This window comes from Equus asinus, chromosome X (genome assembly GCF_041296235.1).
Source record: "Equus asinus isolate D_3611 breed Donkey chromosome X, EquAss-T2T_v2, whole genome shotgun sequence".
Taxonomy (NCBI): domain Eukaryota; kingdom Metazoa; phylum Chordata; class Mammalia; order Perissodactyla; family Equidae; genus Equus; species Equus asinus.
Window position 1 is genome coordinate 91753108 of NC_091820.1, and position 19634 is coordinate 91772741.

General features: G+C 38.6%; 1 protein-coding gene across 4 annotated transcripts in view; it reads left to right on the forward strand.

Annotated features, from left to right (window-relative positions):
* The window catches only part of DIAPH2 (diaphanous related formin 2), an 815896-nt gene that overhangs the window by 590599 nt on the left and 205663 nt on the right, over nt 1-19634 (forward strand). For all 4 annotated transcript variants that reach the window (XM_070502007.1, XM_070502006.1, XM_070502008.1 and 1 more), the window contains one exon: nt 9461-9625. In XM_070502007.1, coding sequence (XP_070358108.1) covers nt 9461-9625 — 165 coding nt within the window. The remainder of the gene's footprint in view (nt 1-9460; nt 9626-19634) is intronic.

Sequence of the window (19634 nt, forward strand, 5' to 3'; positions counted from 1 at the left end):
TATATTTAAATTAAATGGAAAAATTAATATTTTGTTTTTAGCAGTTAGAGGAATCTTTTCTACCAGGTCATAGGAAGAGGAAATGCTATGTGTGTTCTTCAGTAGATCGTATATTTGTGACTTCCTTTTAGTTAAATGAATAATTATGCCATGTTGCCAACTAAAGCTTGTGTGAAGGTTAAGTGGATCTTGAGTTGATTTTTCCGTGTTCTCAACAATCCAACAGTAATGCTATTTCAGATTTCAAGTTTTTTATTAAAATTGTAACTAATGTACTGCCTATGAAGATGAGAAATTGTAAGAACTGATTTGACTCCATTAGCTGTGAGATACATAAACTCCTTCAGCCCCAGTGCTCTGCTCATGCTTATTCCAGTTCTAATGGAAGAACTTCTCTGTGTTAACAGTCACTCCTTACGTCAAAATTAAATAAAACCATACACAGTTTTCTCTGCCTGGTATTTGATGAAGCAATGCTATGTAGAGGAGGAAAAACTTTTCCACAACCCTCATGGGGTCCCTGGCTGGGTCTGAAAATTAAACTGCCAAAGACAGATTAATGGGAGAAAAGCATTCAAATTTATTTAATATAAGTTTGACATGACACAGAAGCCTTCATCAGGAAATAAAGACCCCAAGAAATGGTTAAACCTGAGTATTTTTATGCCAGGTTTGATAAAGAGTGGAAAGTTATGGAAAGATAGGATACAGCAAAGAGTATGAGGTAATGTAGTAAACTGGGGCAGGGGGGCCACCTTAGCAAGGCCTGTTCATTCAGATTCTTCTTGGTGTTCCTGTCTTGGAGACAAGGATGTTCCTTTCTTGTAGGTATAAGGAAACCACTTCTCACATGGGAGTTTTAGGATCTATTTCAAGGGAGGAGGGCGGGGGGAAAGTCAGAGTGACCTTCCTGCTTCTTGCATTTTCTCAGACTCCTTCAGCTTAAAGCATTTAATATTCTGTGGTGCCATTTTTGGGGGTAGTGTGTCCTGAACTCCATGAGCTATTTTAATCAGTAAGAAGGCAACACCTACCTTCAACCAATTTATAGTCAGGTGGGTACAGCTATAGAAAATAGTCAAAACAATATATAATGTACATAAAAGTATAAAGAAAATAATTTGCTTTCTATTTGACTACATGCCTATGGATGAATTGTAGCTATTTCAGGTTGAATTTTAAGTCCATACTATTACTATATTACTAAGGAATATAATCTATAAATCTGTAAGTAGTCACACAAAAATGTAGATGATAAAAGCTTTAGGCAGTTCTATGTACTGCGTGATGTAGGGGAGGAGAAATTTTCCTCTACCCTTCTAGGTTCTTTTGGCTGGTCTAATAATTAAATTGATGTAAGACAGATTAACAGGAGAAAAACAAATTTCATTTTGTAAGTACAGGAGCCTCACAAAGACATGAAAGGCTCTCTAACAGTCAGGCAGTTAAGGCTTATATGCCATCCTGAGCTAAGGAAGAGGGAATAGGGGTCTGGGGCTTCAAAATGAAGGAAAACAATTCATGAGAGATGGGAAGAGCAAAGGTTTGCCATGCCATGCAGAGACAATGGGACACAGAGAGGAATGTGAACGAACAGGCCTTGCAGAGTTGGCCCCCAGCTTGCCACACCTAGCCCATACTCTTTGTAGTTGTCTCTGGTGATAGTTCTCTTCCTGGACCAGGCCCTGTATCTAAATTCTTTTAGGCAGTTAAGGGGGAGGTAAAAAGCCCTTCCTGAGTCTTTTAGGCCTTGTTTGACTTCAGGTCAAAGTAATCCACATGCCAAAGTGGCACGTTTTGGGGAGGCTCATTCTGAAGCCTGTCAGTAAATACCCAAGTAATTGTGAAAACTGCTTCCCTAGGTCAGATTTTCAAACGAGTTAGTATAAAAATGCTTTGTGGAACTTATGATATACGTTTTATAAATTGTTTCCAGATTCATAATTGAGATCAAATGGTTTAAAATTAATAATACTTTTAAAATGTTAACATTTTACCTGCTAGCATTTTCAAATGCTGAATATATTTTAGTTTATAAACCCTGCAATGAGCAAGTGCTTCTCTTAGGGAGAAGATGGTGTGATTTTAGTTTACTGTTATCTTGAATAACTTCAAAGCTGGAAAAGTCAGAAATGTTTGTCTTTGAAGAATGAGGCATTTGAAAGTCAACCAGTAAAAGGAAAATTGCTCTTTATTGTTTTTTCCCCTTGTATTCAATAAGTTTATATGAATTAGATATGCCCACTTTACCACCTTAAGGTTATATTTATTTTAGGGTATAAATTACTGTGAATTACCCTCCTCTTGGAAAATTATCTTAGAAAGTCTGTTGTTTTCCCAGGGTTCTTCTCTCTAGATGTTTCAAGGACTCCCGGGGTTGTGTAGGCAAATGGTAAGGGGTCACTCTACATTTCGATCCCAGGATAGTCTAATCATCCTCTCCGAAGTGCCCTATTCTTTGATGCTGTGATAGCTGTTGTCACCATCTCCTGTGACACCAAAGGCCAGGAAATCTAGGTATTCAGGAGCAAATGGCCTTTTGCTACAACTCTTGGTGTTCTCTTCAGGAGTTCCTCATGGAACTGTACCAGCATTAGTTACACAGTGTGCCCATAACCAGCCTTCCCATTTCAGCTAACCATGGCTATAGGCCTCTCCTTTAGTGCTCTCAAGACTTAGCTAAAGGCAGGCTGCCTGGCCCAGAGAAGTCAATCACAAGAGCCTACAAACACTTTTTCTAAAGTCTCTGTTCTAATCAGTCTTAAAAAATCCCAAGTAAGGAGCAAAAATAGCTCAGTTCAAATCTCTACTCTCTTCTTCTCCATAGGCACTGTCCAGTTAGATAGACCCACTTTATGTTATAAATAGAACAGAAATCTATAGGTAGCTATAATGGTGCCTTGTATTTCTGTGACAAGAAAATGGCATTTGGTTTCTAGAATTAAGACTGCCCATGAGCCACCAAATAGCCTTTCATAAAATAAATTTTATAATACATTAGTTCTTTATCAGGGATCCCAGTATATAACTTTAAGACTTATTTCCTTTAAAGTGTGTTTTTAATTTCTGTTCTCTAATATGGAAGATAAATAAAATGCCCAGTTTTAAATTTTATCAACTTAAGTATCTACTAGAGCAACAGTAGGTCTAATATACAAATTTAAGCAGACCACCATTCTACTGATAAATATAATCACTATTACATATATAGCTTTAAAATAAAATTGATATGGTTGAAGCCTACCTTTTTTTTTTAAAGATTCTATTTTTTTCCTTTTTCTCCCCAAAGCCCCCCAGTACATAGTTGTATATTCTTCATTGTGGGTCCTTCTAGTTGTGGCATGTGGGATGCTGCCCCAGCGTGGTCCAACAAGCAGTGCCATGTCCGCGCCCAGGATTCGAACCAACGACACACTGGGCCGCCTGCAGCAGAGCGTGCGAACTTAACCACTCGGCCACGGGGCCAGCCCCGGTTGAAGCCTACTTTTTAAAAAAGTGTTTAAAATGTCAAAATTGATGAAGATATATAAGGGGATTAAAATGTGCTGTCAAATTCACGGAAACATTACTATAAAAATACTCTTGATAAATAAAGTTTTCTGTGAAATGGGTTTATCTTAAGTTTCATAAGAGGAGTTTTAGTTTTCTAAGTACCTAAGTCAACCCCATGACCCATTCTCCAATGTGATGTTATAATGAGGCTTTACCCCTTAAACAAATATTTCTTGAGAAGCTGTATAGCATAGTGGTATAGCTGTATAGCATGGAGCATGAGTTCTGCACTAACACTCAGGTTGTTCCCATTACTGTGACTTACCAGTTGTGTGACCTGGGGCAAATTCTTACCTCAGAAAGCTGTTGTGAAGATGAATTGAGTTTAACCCATGGGAGGCATTCCACAGCACCTTTATTTATTTATTTATATATTCATGAGGAAGATTGGTCCTGAGCTAACATCTGTACCAATCTTCCTCTATTTTATGTGGGACGCAGCCGCAGCATGGCTCGATGAGTCGTACTTGGTCCGCACCCGGGGTTCCAAACCTGCAAACCCTGGGCCACTCAAGCAGAGTGCCTGAACTTAATTACTACCTCACTGGGCCGGCCCCCTCATGGTGCCTTTAGAGTTAACTAAAAGGAAAAGTTAGGTATAATTATCATTATTGTTGATTTTAGGCACTGTTCTAGATGCTGATGAGTCAGTGGTCAACAAGACACATAAGACCTACTCATGGACCATATTTTTAAGTGGAAAGACAGGCAATAAACAGGTAAATCAACAAAAGTGATCATGTCTAATAGTGATAAGTTTTCAGAATGAAATAAAATAGGCCAGAGTAATAGTGATGAGAGTGGATATTTTAGATTGGATGGTTGGGGAAAGCCTCTCTGTGGAGGTAACATGTGAGCTGAGATTGAATGAGCTGGTAGAAAAGAAACATTCTAGGCACACAGAACAGCAAGTACAAAGGCCTTGAGTTGGATCTGAGAGCTGGGTATGTCCGAGGAACAGAAAGAAGGTTAGTGTGGCTAGGCATAGTGCTTAAGAGGGAGAATGGGAGGAGACTAGGTTGCAGAGGTCTGTAGAGACCAAATCTTGTAGGGCCTCACGCACCCTGAGAAGGAGTTTAGATTTTATTCCAAGTGTTGTAGGAAACTATTAGAAAGTTTGCAGGAGAGGATTTACATTTGAGATACCAATAGATACCACTAAAAAAAAGCAACATTCAAGTAGATATGACAAGTAGGCAGTTGATTATAAAAGTTAGTACCTCAGGGCAGAAATTGGGGCTAGATATATAATTTGTGAGTCATCAATATAGATGGTATTTAAAGTCATGTGAATTGCTGAGATCAGTTACACAGACTGTAGAGAGAGGACTCGGGACCAAGCCCTCAGGGTACTCTAACATTTTATAGAAGTTGCCAGAGAAGGAAAGGAGGTAAGAGAAAAAACATTTTAACCCTGAAGGTGTGTGTCATAGAAACGAAGAGAAGTAGTTAAATGTGTCAGATGCTGCTGAGACATCAAAAGGAAGACAGAGGGGTAAACGTTGGATTTCACAACATGAAGGTCCTTGTCATTATAAATAATACACTTCTACCGTGTGAAAAGAATATTAGACTAGGTATCATGCAAGGGACTGCAAGGGACTATCATAATGTCTACTGTATGGGAGGAAAAATAATTATCCCTCTACCCTTCTGAATTCTTGGCTGAGACCACTGCCCCCCCCCCCCCCCCCCCCCCGGCCCACAAAGAAGGACAGATTAACAAGAGAAAACCAAACAGAAGTTTATTAACGTGTATACCTTGTGTACATGGAGATATCCAGGGAAACATGAGTAACTTCCTAAGGTAGCCTAAACCACCAGTTTAAATACCATCTTCAGCTAAAGACCAAAGAAAGAAAGGTGTCAGGACACCAGGTATAGGGGAGGGAGGGTCACCAGGAAAAGCACCAGAAACAAGGGTAATGTTTGTTATGCAGATTGAAATCTGCAGGTTCTCCATAGATACCGTTGATTCTCTGGTGATTGAGAGTTGTCCTTCTCTTCCTGGCCCGGGGAGAGAGAGAGACAGCCTTACAAATAGAGATTTCCTTTATAAATGTAAATATCCGGTACAAAAGGATAACTTTTACTCTTCTCCAGGTTTTTCTTGTATCTTCTTTTTCTCAATCAGCTGTAAATAATCTATGCCAAAGAGGCATATTTTGGGGTGGTACATTCTGCTCCCTTTTACTACATTCTAACCGTAGGTGGATGAGTGCCTTTTGTTTAGTTTCCACGACTCTAAAATTTGAGTAGAGGTATTTCTCTACCCTTTTGATAGGTTGGTTATGAAGAGTATGGGACATAACAAAAGGAAAAGTGTATTGTAAATAGTGATGTCCTATACGAATGCAAATTGATGATGGGAGAATTATTTGTAATATTAGATTATAAACTTCTTCGGGGTCTCATTTGAATGATTATTGTATCAATCACAATCCTTAGCATAGTACTAACTAGCATCTTGTATTTAGCGTCTACTCAAAAAAATAAAAAATTTCCAAATGAGATAAAGGGATAAAAAGGAATGATGGTGTTACCGAACCAGGTTTGTTTTTGCCCACTGCCCAGAAAGCCAAACACCAAGACAATGAGAATGCAGCAGAGAGAGGATTTACTCACAAGGCAGCCACATGAGGAAGCGAGGGCATGAGCCTCAAATTTGCTTCCCTGAAGATAGGGACTCAGGGATATTTACGGGATAGGGGGCAAGGTGGTCTGAAATGTGGAGAGAGGTGATTGGAGGTGAGGAGAGGTGAGGTAATTGATGATCTGCACAAGCGTAGTCAGACTTCATGCCTCTTCATAGGACCCATGTTCACAAAATGGCGGCATTAGCATGAGCTGAGGATGGAGTTTTTAGTCTCTTGACATCAAAAGGTCGCCTATCAGACATCTGCATGGGCCCAGTTGATGAGTTGGTGGTCTCAACCTACCTGAAGTGGACAAGGAGTTCTAATTCCTGAAAAACAGCTCACACACCCATTAGCATGGTGACCCAGCCTCCAGGGAGATGTTACCTATTGGAGCCTAGTGGGAGTCAGATAGCATATTGCCTAAGCAGCACAGTTAACAATGGGTGGTTAAATAGCTAAAAGCTATAATCAGTAATTGCAAAAAGGAAAAAACTGTACTACCTAGATACTTAATCATCAATGGCTGTTTGCTGGTTTCAGTGGTGTCCAGTTCTTTTTTACCTGCAGTCCCAAGTAGGGTTTGGTGATGTGGATGCAATTGTGAAAGATTTCAGGGCTGACTCCTGCCATCTATCCCTTTTACAGAGTAATCACTTTGAAGATAAATGAAGGACTTGGAGATTGGGCTGCTTTCCATTTGTTATTTCCAAGACAAACCATTCCCAGAATTTTTCAACTTTACTCACTTTGGTACACAGGCAGAATTTCTGAAACCAGTTTTTGTTCTAGGAGAACAAATTTATGAAATGGTGTATCACCACACGGACATATTTTAGCTCGTGAAAAATTGTGTCATGATAAATGGGAAACATACAGTTTTTTACCTTTTTTTATCTTTGGCTTTTTCTCTGTCTTGTACAGGTGTTGAGCCTTCTGAAATATACAAACAGTTTAGTACTTTGCATTGCAAATAGAGTACAAGTAAGTGACCTTTGCAAAGTGTTTCTGCCTAGCAAGTCTCTGGCATGAGTGTGTTTTATTTAGGGAAGAAAGACTAGAAAACAAAAATCTCGCTTTCATTCCGAGCTAAGAAATCAAGAGCATTGTCTTATTTCTGCTGCCCTTAAACAGGATGTTTAGCACTTTCTTAAAAAATAAAAAAATATATGGTGATATTCTCAGAGGTAAAATCAGAACGTGTATGTAGACTTATGTACCCTTTGTTGGTAAAAAGATAGTAGAGTCAGTCAGAAATGCATTAATTTTTTTAGGTCTGTTGACATCAAGAAAGATTTAATGTCACTTGTTAGAAGGGAAGAGATTGCTGTGTTGTAATGTGAGTGCTAATACTTGAGAGGCATAAGAAAGGATATAGCTAGGGGGCCTCTCCCTTTTAAAATCCTGCTGTATCCCGTAAGTATCAGCTACAAAGTAATTTTCCAGAATGGTCTGATTTCCCCATTGACTTCCATTGTACAACTAGACCTGTGTTCCCAGGGAAAAGAAGTTTAGCGCCCGGTCACAATAAAACACGCTAAAGAATTCAGAAAATCTTATAAAATCAAGTATTTCAAGACACAATGATCAGTACCTGATAAAATAATACTATCACAAAATATTCATACATTATAATGGATCTTAAAATAGCATGCCCCAAACTGTGATTTTCTTCTTCTTTTACAATCCCAAGTCTGTTACCTTTCCATTTAAAGACATTTTACTTCTGTGATCATGGTTGATTTTCAATAGATTTAACTCTAATTTTAAAAGGTAGATTTAGTTTCCTTTATTCTTCATGATTAGGCCACCTTACCTTTCTCTGAAGCATTTTTATCAATTAGCATTCAAAAATTATTAGCCATAGAAGGAAGACCAGAAGAAAATACTTCAAATGTTCATAATATTTGCTTCTGAATTATTGGAAATTTTAGTTTATTTATGTTTTTGTATTTCTCAGTTACCTAAAGAGATCATTTTCTATATCTTCTATAATCAGGAAGAAAGTATTATAATTTCTTTCTTAATTATATAAATATAAATTTATATTTATGTATAATGAGATACCTTTAGTTGGACACATTTATATATTTGGTTCATTTTAAGCTTTGGTAGTAGTTGTTGATATCGCTATTCTGATAACCTTTTTAAAACAATGATGTAATACATTTCTGGATAAATAGCTTTTATAGACCATACTACTCAAAGTGTAGTCCTGGACAGGCAGCCTCAGTATCACCTGGGAACTTGTTAGAAATTAGAATCCCTAGGCCCCTGGCCTCAGGCTCAGCAAACAGCAAACTGTGTTTTAAGGAGCCCTTTAGACGATTAACGTTCTAGGGCTACAGCAAAATCTCTCCCTCCCACTCTCTCCCCACTCCCTTCCTCCCCCTCCTTCTCCCTTTTTCTTCATCTCAATCCCTCTCCTTCCTTCTCTCTCTCTCTCCCTCTCCTTCCCCTCGCATTTGGGTTATGTATATATGTATACACACACGTATGTACATAACCTTTATATAGAATTCAGTGTAACCTCTCTATCTATATAGAATATGCGTATTTTAAAAGAGAATATATATATATATATACTTTTTTTCCTCCATTTTTTGTTGCTGTTTGTTTCTACCCTACATTGTTGATGAAAAGATATGATAGTTTTCTGGTATTTATACTTACGTACTTTCATTTAGCAAACATGTTCTAGCAAACGTGTTCCACATGATTATACATTAAATAGTTCTGCCTAATTTATACATTATCAAAACTCACCGTCCAATATAATGACTCTAGCAAGTTGTTATGGGCTGAATCGTGTCCCCCCAAAGTTCATGTGTTGAAGCCGTAACCCCCAGAACCTCAGAATGTGACTGTATTTGGAGACAGGGCCTTTAAAGGTAATTAAGTTAAAATGAGGTCCTTAGGGTGGAATTTAATCCAATATGACTAGTGTCCTCATAAGAAAAGATTAGGACACGGACAACACAGAGAGGGACCACCGCGTAAGGACACAGTGAGAAGGCAGTCATCTGCAAGCCAAAGAGAGAGGCCACAGAAGAACCCAAACTTGGCAGCACCTTGATATTGGATTTCTAGCCTCCAGAATTGTGAGAAAATAAATTTCTGTTGTTTAAGCTACCTGTTCTGTGATATTTTGTCATGGCAACCTTGGGAAACTAATACATAAGTATTTACAGAAATGATGGTGTAATTCAATCTTAACATCTATTGATTGCCTTTGAGGTACTCTTGGACCATGTTCCTTAACAGAAAGCTACAGCTTTACAAAGAGTGCCAGAGAGCAGTATGATAAACTGTCCAACATGCACAAGCAAATGGTAAAGCTCTATGAGAATCTTGGAGAATACTTTATTTTCGACTCTAAGACAGTGAGCATAGAAGAGTTTTTTGGCGATCTCAACGACTTTCGAACTTTATTTCTGGTGAGTAATACATCTTAAAGCATCACAAGGGCTGTTGCTTTTGTTTTTAAATAATTTCTTCTGTTGACATTTTACATATCTATTGACCATATTGATTTCATGTTATAGTCCTTTAATAGGAATTGACAGACATTTTGTATCTGTGGTATGGATAAAAATTGTTGGCTGCCTTAATGTATAATAGGCACCTAAATGAGTTATCTTCAACTTTAAGTATACATGAGAATTTTTCTCCTCAAATTTTATAGAAAATGGATGAATTGGTACTTAAATGACCCTGATTTTTATACAGCATAATATTATAATTTGATGTAGCTTAAAAATTAATATCTAAAGTCATCTTTAACCTAACACATTACAGTGCTATGATTTATAAACAAGTTTCTTTCATAGTCTAGATGAGCAACTGATTCTAAATTGGACTATGTAAATGACCTTGAATACCCAAGGTTTTTTTCAGAATGTGGGCTCTTGTTTCAAACTGTAACTCTTGGGGATAACAGTAAATATTAGCATTAATTGGAGGTGAGCGCTCAGGGTGCCAGTTATGATGCTAGAGAGAAGCAAAAGCTTTGCTGTCTAAATGCTGTGGAAATACTGCTCTGCATCCAGTGAAGGAGGAGAAGATCACAGGCTCTGATTATGATAGTCACAGAAAGATAAGCACAATAGTTGATATCCAACAGGTAAAGGTCCGCATATTTCAAAGAAGGAATTCTAGCCATTATCCCCAGCAGGAAGATCAATTAGCCAACTAATTCATTGCCATTTGAGACATGTTTCTATTCCCAAAGCAGTTATTTGCTAAATAAGGCTCCTTCTCTTAATTGATGGTATTGCCCCATGAATTCATTTTATTTTAGTGTGACTTGCACAGTCTGTAAGATACACATATGCTTGTGCATTTCATTCAAAAAACCATTTGGTTTCATTTACTGACTTAGGACACATCCCCCAGAGCACACTCCAGCTTTGGTAATAGAAGCTAAACCAAAAAATTTCACAATATACTGTTTGTCTTCTTTTTTGCTGAAAATATTAGCTTATTTTGGTCTTTGGTCTTTTCCGCTCAACAGAAACACATATTTAACTTTTTACCTGGCCAATAAGTAGTATAATGTGTTCTATGGGCAGTGAGTGGTCAAACTGTTTTCAAAACTTAAAAGTTATAAGTATGACATGAACATATGAACACCCAGTTTATGTGTACTTGAATTATTTTCAAAACAATATGTTGAAAAGGAATGGGGACTAGAAAATGCACTTCAGTTGACACATTGAAAAGATAAATCCGATAAATTCTTTTTGTAACATCAATGTCTATGGGTGAATGGAGATAAATAAATAGAATTAACATTGTCAATCTCTGTTAAAAAGTGCCTTGTTTTAACATGGATTGGATCCTAAAACACTGCCTCTCACATGATGTACCCCCTTCCTGATACACAGACATGGAGTGGAACTTGGTGTACTTCTCTCATGTTACAGCATTTGGTTAAGGACAATTCCTCTGTGACAACCTGGGTTTAGCCCTATTAGCCAGATGTTTAGAAGGCTTGCTGAGAACTATGCTTGTATCTCTTCTCGATCAGAACTTGTTTTAAAAAAATGTAAGAATATCATTATTAAGAAGACCTGATTCTGTGTCCTGGTGCTGTCACTAACAAGCTATGTGACTTTAGGTAAGTCATTTATCCTTGCTTGCTAGCTAGCTAGCCAGCTATTTATTTGTTTGTTTAGTAAAATGAAGGGATTATACTACCAACTTCTAAGGACTTATTCCTCTTTAGAGTCTAGGAGTCGTGGCTGTGGCTGGAATTTCAGAGAGAGAGAGTCATGTGTATTACATAACTAAATGGGATATATTTTTGGTCTTCTAGCTTCACTGCGCCTGTAGCTTGAGTACAGGGAAATAATTGGCCACAAATTGTCCTCTTGTAACTAAGCTGACATTCTGAAGTCCAGTTTTGTGTGCATTTGAGTTAACTTCTTGAGAACCTGCTAAGATCGAGTTTCTGAGCTTTCAAAACAGGCAGCCAGCTCCTATACTGTGTCTGGCCGGCCATTGCCATCTTTCTTACACGACACCACTGCTACCACTTCTATCTACAAATTGCTGCCAATTTGCTGGCATGAGAACTAGATGTGCAATTTATTAGCTGTTTTGAGCTTGGGTTGGTTGTGTAACCTCTCTGGGCTTCCTCATCTATAAAATATGGATGATCATTCCTGCCATGTCTTCCTCACCACTATGTGAAAACACCTCATAATCTATGCCAAGAAGATGGGGAGTATTATTAGCCATTATCTATCCATCCATTCGATTATTTATTGAGAACCAACTTGATTTTGGTAATGCTCTAATCCAGAGATAAAAGGAAGAGAATAGTCTCTCTCTATCCACAAGTGGAGGGAGCCAGACAAGTAAAAGCAATATAATTTGATGAGTGCTGCTATAGGAATATGACAAGGTGTTCTAATAATACAAAGGAGGAACTGCCTAACCCTGCCTGAGATGACCAGAGAAGCCTTCATAGCGAAAGTGACATTTGGGCCGAGTCTGGAAAAATCCATAGGAGTTTGACAAGCAGATTTTGACAAGCAGGTTTAAGGGTTTTACACCTGACCTGTAAGCTGAACACTCCTAAATCAACATCACCAACTTGAGTCAATCATTTGTGCTCACCATGTTCCTGTTTCATAGTGAGCTGAAGGTGATTTCAGTCTCCCAGGGCAGGGAAACACCCTGAAAGAGAGACAAAAATTGTAATCGTTAGAAGTTCCCATTTTCTTAGTGCTTTGTGTGTTTGGCTTCAGGGTTCTTAGCGCTAAAAGCATATTGGACTATAGATGGAAGCAATAAAATACCAGTATTGCTGAGAAGAAAATAAGAGTTCTGATTCATGTGCTACCAAAAATTACTTCCAAATGAGCTCAGAGTTTCATCTTAGGAGATCTATTTGGCATGTGTAGCATAAACAAAATGCACATACCAAAAAATCTTCCTCAGAGAGAGATCCTCTACAGGATGGAGAAAATGGAAATAAACAAAAGGGGGTGACATTGTGGATTAAGACCTTTTCGAAAATAATCACACTCAAATTAATGAAAGCAAAATTGGGTAACCTCTATAAGATGCTGCTCTATTAATTATTCATATCATTAACATTATATATTACTCAACTAACAAGGATATTAAAGATATTCAAGATGAATGTGCTATATATTGGGATGAAGATATGTTTAATTGGAAACTTTTCTAGATTCAGAATTAAGACTCTCTTTCTAGGTAGCTTCTCTGAGATCATCAGAGTTTAAAAAACTGCTTATAATATAGGTAAGATTAATTAATAATCCCTAAATTTAAGTTGAATATTTTGTGAAAGAAAATAAAATTCCATATTTATGTAATGTCTAAACATCTTTTTTGCATATTCTCCTTTTTGCTTCAGCATTCTACTAGTTCAAATAGTTGACTGCACAGTCTTTTCTTTTGAGATATTTTGAATAGAATATTCAAAATCAGTGAACCTTATATGTTTCACCACCGTGCAGTATCTTGCTTGGGCATAAAAATTAATTTCAGCTGTTGGGAAAGTGTTCGAGGCAAGTATTATACTTCAATAACTTTCATAGCTCCAAATAAGTTATCGAAAATCTCCCTTTTCTCTTTTAAATCTGTCAGTTTCCTGCTGCTTCTGTGTGTTTTGGTTTTGTTTTCTTTTGTTTTTTAAAGAACAATGTGTTACCCAGGCACTCAATAAATATGCGTTGTATATGTGTCCTCATTCTATATCTCATATCCTAGAACTATAGAAACGAAGTTTTCTAGAACTGTTAGATTCATTGGCATAACTTAAGAAAATGTTGCTATTACTCTTACTCATGCTAGCAGATTTCCCCTCAACAAAATAAATATTTGCTACTATTAATTTGATAAACAGACTAGCAGTTTTTTTTAACAAGCAATTTTATTTTATTTTATTTTTTTAAGGTATACTTTTTGGTGAGGAAGATTGTCCCTGAGCTAACATCTGTTGCCAGTCTTCCTCTTTTTTATTTTTCCTCCCCAAAGCCCCAGTACATAGGTGTATATCCTAGTTGTAAGTCATTCTAGTTCTTCTATGTGGGCTGCTGCCACAGCATGGCTTGATGAGTGGTGTGTAGGTCCGCACCCAAGAACCGAACTGGTGAACTCTGGGCCGCCAAAGTGGAGCATGCAAACTTAACCACTACGCCACTGGACCAGCCCCTAACAATTTTTTTTAATTGGGACGTTTAACAATTTTGGAACAGCTCTTAGATGAGCACTGAAGTGGCCAAGGGTTAGGGGGCTAAGTGATATTTCTAATGTCACGGAGTTTTATGCCATTGTGCAGTCTTGTTGCATCTTCCTACTAAGTATCTTTTGAATCCATCCACTTCTCTGCAAGCCGACTGAGGCTATTTCAGTTCTGGGCCTCCACCATCCCTCAGCTGCACTATTAGAATGATGCCCTGACTTGTGTCTGAGTCCAATTCTCTTACCATTTCTAACGTCTAATCTATTCACCACTTTATAGTCAGAGTAAAATTAAAAACAAAACAAATAAGATAACATTACTTTTCTGCCTTAAGATTCCTTAGTGACTTGCCTGTGGCCTCAGGATAAAATCTAAACAGTTTAAAATTAAAATGGTTTGCCAAATCAAAAGAACTCTGGTTCCTTAAAGGCCAGACCATCTCTATCTGGCTGAAAGAGTCATGATCACTAAGCGTGAACTCTCCTCCCACACTGGGAAAAGTCAAGTATGGAAAGTAGAAGCAGCAGAATAAGACAACAGCAAGTGCCTAAGAGGACCTGAGCCTCGTAGAACAAGTACAAACTTTGCAAGCACAGTATCAAAACTGAATGAAGGCTCAGAGGCAGATGTATGATTGATGTTATGCCTTAATTGCTCCCATAGCTAGTATGGCATGGGGAGTGATGTCAGCTGAGGTCACTCTTTTTTTTTTTTAAAAGATTTTATTTTTCCTTCTTCTCCCCAAAGCACCCTGGTATATAGTTGTATATTTATAGTTGTGGGTCCTTCTAGTTGTGGTGTGTGGGACGCCGCCTCAGCATGGCTTGATGAGTGGTGCCATGTCCGCGCCCAGGGTCTGAACCAGCAAAAACCCTGGGCCGCCGAAGTAGAGGGCGTGAACTTAACCACTCGGCCACGGGGCCTGCCCCGACAGCTGAAGTCACTCTTAATTCTCAGTTAGGGATGTTCTTCCTTTTATCTTGTAATTGTTCATCTAAAATCTAAACTTGTCTGAGAGCTCCTTGTGTAGCCATGTTGGCTTATGGAGATACTTAATCTTGAGAAGCCCTCATTTCTCTCAAGCCATCTTCCTCTTTACGAGGCCTCAATCATGTCTAAATCTAAACTATCATGGGAAAGCCAAAGTAAGAGTCTGCACTGAGTTAGGCTCAAAAGACTTAATTGCCAATATACAGAACATTTTATTCGTTCATTTAAGGCAATTTGCCTTTAAAGAAAGGAGCATGAATTTTTGCATAAAAAGATTTTGTATATAATTCCTGATCCAATAAGACTAAGTTATTTTGACACATTTTAAATCTTCAATTCACAAAGCACTTGACATTTAAAGGAAAGTTTAGTGCAGTATTATAAAAATGGTGGACTTAGGTAAGAAATCAATTATGTTCTTTAACAAAGAAAAGTCTTAATCAGTAATATCAACTCTGTTATCTAGTATTCCATCCTCCAAAATCTCTATTAGATGCCTCATAAATTGATGCTTCCTGGCTTTGCCAATAAAATGGTAGTATTATGAAGATGCCCTTGAGAAGCTGCAAAGACCCTGAGGCAGCTCTTGAATAGTATGGTTTTATATGTAGACTAAATGTCTCCAGGTCTCATCACCTGTGAATTCAGATAGGAGTCACCTTAGTAACAATAATCCAAATATCCCAAAGATCTCTTCTTTACCCCCACTGGCAGGACTCAAGCTCCCTGCAAAGTCTCCACTCCCACAAATACCTCTGGAGTCATCTCATATCGGCTCAAAAACATGTCATCTATCATTACCACTTTACATTTGCCCACAAATATTTGAGTGCCTATTATTCTCGGGTGATGATTATGCGGGCTCAGTGAGCCAAAGAATTGAAATAAAGATTTCTTGGGCTCTCAAGGTCTGGTAGCAGTACTCCTTTATTCAGAGAATAGCATGGGGACAGGACCCATGGGCAGTAAAGAGCTACAGGCACAGGGACAGGACCCATGAGCTGCAGGCATGGGGACAGGACCCATGGGCAGTGAAGAGCTGCAAACATGGGTTGAGGGTAGGGATAAATTTATAAGGCATAGGTATGTGAGTTATTTCTTTACAAGACAAGGAAAATTATGTAAAACAAGTCGTTAAAATGGCATCAGTGCAGGTGTGGTCTGGTTATCGGGTGGTCCTATAACTTTGGATGGAATCAGGTAAGGACATCCTATGCTTCCTGAGGATGATATTGATCGGTATGTAGGGCAGGACGCCTTGGGCTTCTCTCCCTGAGGCAGCCTTGATCCTCATCAGTGAGAATATAGCACTGAACCAAACAGACCAAGCCCTTCCCTTGCTGTCCTGCTGCAGCTCCAGCTCCCCTCTGCTAAATGCCTTTTGCCAGCAAAGCCGCTTGGGCTTGCCCTCCGTGAAGACGCTCATGTCTGGGCCAGCGTTGTGGTCTCCTCCTGCTCCAATTTTGCCGCGGATCCTTGCAGTCACATAGTGGGGTTCTGCTCAGTGCAGCAGTAGCCGTGTTTCACAGGAACCTTCAGAAAAACAGTTCCTTTCACTTCTTTTTTGATCCCTTTCTCCTTGGAGGCTTAAAAAATTTTTTCAAGTCCTACAGACCTGAAGGGGGTCCTAAGACCATAAACCCCTCCACTGCCCTTCTTCCTCCCATTTGTTCAGGCACCTAGGCGTGTATCTTCCTATTCCTAGAAGCCAGGGATAAATCAAGCATCAGCATTAATCCTTTCATGCAAATAGAGCCCTCAGGGCCCACCAACTGCCTCTATTTAATCACACACACCCTGATGATTCCCTTTGAGCTCAGCTGGGACCACCCTGGCTACATAGCCTTAGGTTTGTTTTGATCTATTGCAACTCTTTGAAAATAGGCAATCCATGTAAAATATATGGTAACTCTATTAAGCAGGCTGTTTGACCAGAATACCTCATTCCCCAGCTGTGCAGAGAACAGACTTTACTGTATTATACAGACATCATTGAATTCTTCCTTAGAAAAAGATGTCACCTATCAACTTTTGTATTCTGTTTGACTGTTTATTTTGGGCCAGAAGTAGATCTCCTCTTTTTCTGATAGAACTGTTCCTTGCCTGAAAAAACTAAATATGCTATCATAAGGAACTAAAGGGCTATGTAAGAATGGCATACGTGGTTTAAAGAAAGCCCAAATTCCTCAATATGATCAAAATGCCTACTGGTTTTTAAATATGTACCTACTTTAGATTAATATTATAAAATTTTAAAATACCATGTTTCTAAACATATTTCTAAAAGTTGTCAGACATGTTTATGGCAAGCCGAATATTGCCCTTTAAAAACCTAAGAAAATATAATAGTTGATGCTGAGAATATTAACAAAATCAGTTCAATGCCTACATTTCTTATTAAAGTCTAGTAAGAACTAGAACCAGGAAACAAAATGCAATTATCTTTAGTTCTACCAACAACATCTTACATAGAATTTTTCAAAGAAATGTTCCTCGTAAATGTTATTATTGAATGATGTCTAAATACCAGGGTAGGAAAGTTAGAAGTGGTAGGGGTCCGGCCCAATGGTGTGGGAGTTAAGTTCATGCATCTGCTTCGGCAGCAGGGAGTTTGCTGGTTCGGATCCCCAGCACCGACCTACACACCGCTTATCAAGCCATGATGTGGCAGGTGTCCCACATAAAGTAGAGGAAGATGGGCACGGATGTTAGCTCAGGGCCAGTCTTCCTCAGCAAAAAAGAGGAGGATTGGCAGCAGATGTTAGCTCAGGGCTAATCTTCCTAAAAAGAAAAAAGATAAGCAGTAGGCTATACAAACTGACCTTTTCCGGTGGCCTTGAGCTTGGCCAAGGCTGTTGATTGTTATCAAAGTCTGCCTGTTAACAACCTGAGCAGGAAGGTCCCAGAGGCTGAGGCTACGGGTACCACCCTTGCAGCTTGCAGAGTTTTTCTTCATTCTGCTTTATCCTCATTTGTTTGTCCATTTGTGAATCAATCTTTTATCAAAAGAGATGCCCTGGTCCCCGTACAAGGTGGTAGGAGGCAGGACTCTCCCTGGAACCCTTTTGCCTGATGTACCCACCCCTCGCCCCCTCCCCTCCTCCCACTTCCTCTCCAGTTGCTTTACCAACTTGTTCAAGTCACTTCATCTAAGAAGGCCTCCCTAAGGCTCCCATTTTGGCCCTCATAACCCTTCTGGGTGCTGTCATACCTCCACCCCAGCACATTTTACCCGTAATATGTTCATCTCCATATCCCCGGTGATCAGTACTATAAGTAGCCTCCTATGGGTCAAGCACAGTGCTAATAACTAAGGACGTATATGAATGAGTTATGAATTAATAAAACAATGAATGAACCAAATGACCAAAGATGAAAAAATCAAAACGTTTGCCCTCCCAAGCTTACATTCTAGTGGGAAAGGCAAAGAAACAAATACTAATAATGAAATATAATGCATATATACAAAGAGCTTGTGAGCACAGAGCATAAAGGCATTTATTGTGTCTGATTTAAAGAAGGCTTCAAAGAGGAGGTGACCTGTGAACTGGGTCGGGTCATTGTGTTGCTGCTGTATGACCTTTCACCTTTAAAGGAGTTCTTTCCTTTTTGTTCTTCCCCACCTGATTTGGTGTTTATGTTTAGTAGTAAACATAGATTGTTTCCTCTTTTTCCATGCGAGTTCAAAGTGGAAAAATGGCTGTTTCATTTCTGGCGGATGTAGCTATCAGGTGATTATTATGATCTAAAGATTATCCATCATCTGCTTGGACAAGCAGTACCAAGCTTCAATTACTCCTTGTGACTGACAGCTGTCCTGACCAAGAGGCCAGTCGATGCAGATTATCTAGGGCAAAATCAATTGCTTTTAAGACTGAATTGTCTGGTGTTATTTTGGGCAGTGGTTCTCGCCCAAGGGTAATTTTCAACCCCCAGGGGACATTTGGCAAGGTCTAGAGACATTTTGGTTGTCAGAACCAAGGAGGAGGTGCTTCTGGCATCTAGTGGCATCTAGATGAAGCCAGGGATGCTGCTTGACATCCTACAATGTCCAGGACAGCCCCCACAACAAAGAATTGTCAACCCAAAATATCAATAGTGCCAGACTGAGAAATCCTGATTTAGGGTTAGCTGCTAAAGAGTTTTTGTTCTTTACTTTTCATTTGGTAAACAATTAGAGGGTTCAAATTAGTAAGCAGAATTTGTACTAGATAAGTTAATAATGCGACTGTCACATCAATTTAATATTTTAACAAAAATTTCATTTATTAACTTGATCATTGTAAGGTATTGGTTTAGTTACGAATATTTTCTATATCATTGAAAGATGTCCTGGTTCGTATGGCTTATAAACTTTTAAATCATGCATGTAAATTATGGGAAAATTGGAAACTACAGACAACAAAGTCAATTAAAATTCTACTATCCAGAGATAATATTAATACCTTGGCATATGTTCTTGCAAATATTTCTCTGTACAGATACATACTATGTATTTAGATTATCAATATGTTTTTCTTAAAATAATAATGATACAAGTCTTATGAAAATGTAAGCCCTAAAATTTATATTTACTTTAAAAATCCTAGCGGCTTATGCCTGTATGGATATGACCACCGTCAGCGTTCAGTGCATATGCCATTATGCCATCGATTATGTTTTCAGTTGTGGTTAGTAATGTTAATTGGCTCATTTCATGATGTCTTTTTCAAAACACCTGGGTTTTGGTACCATGC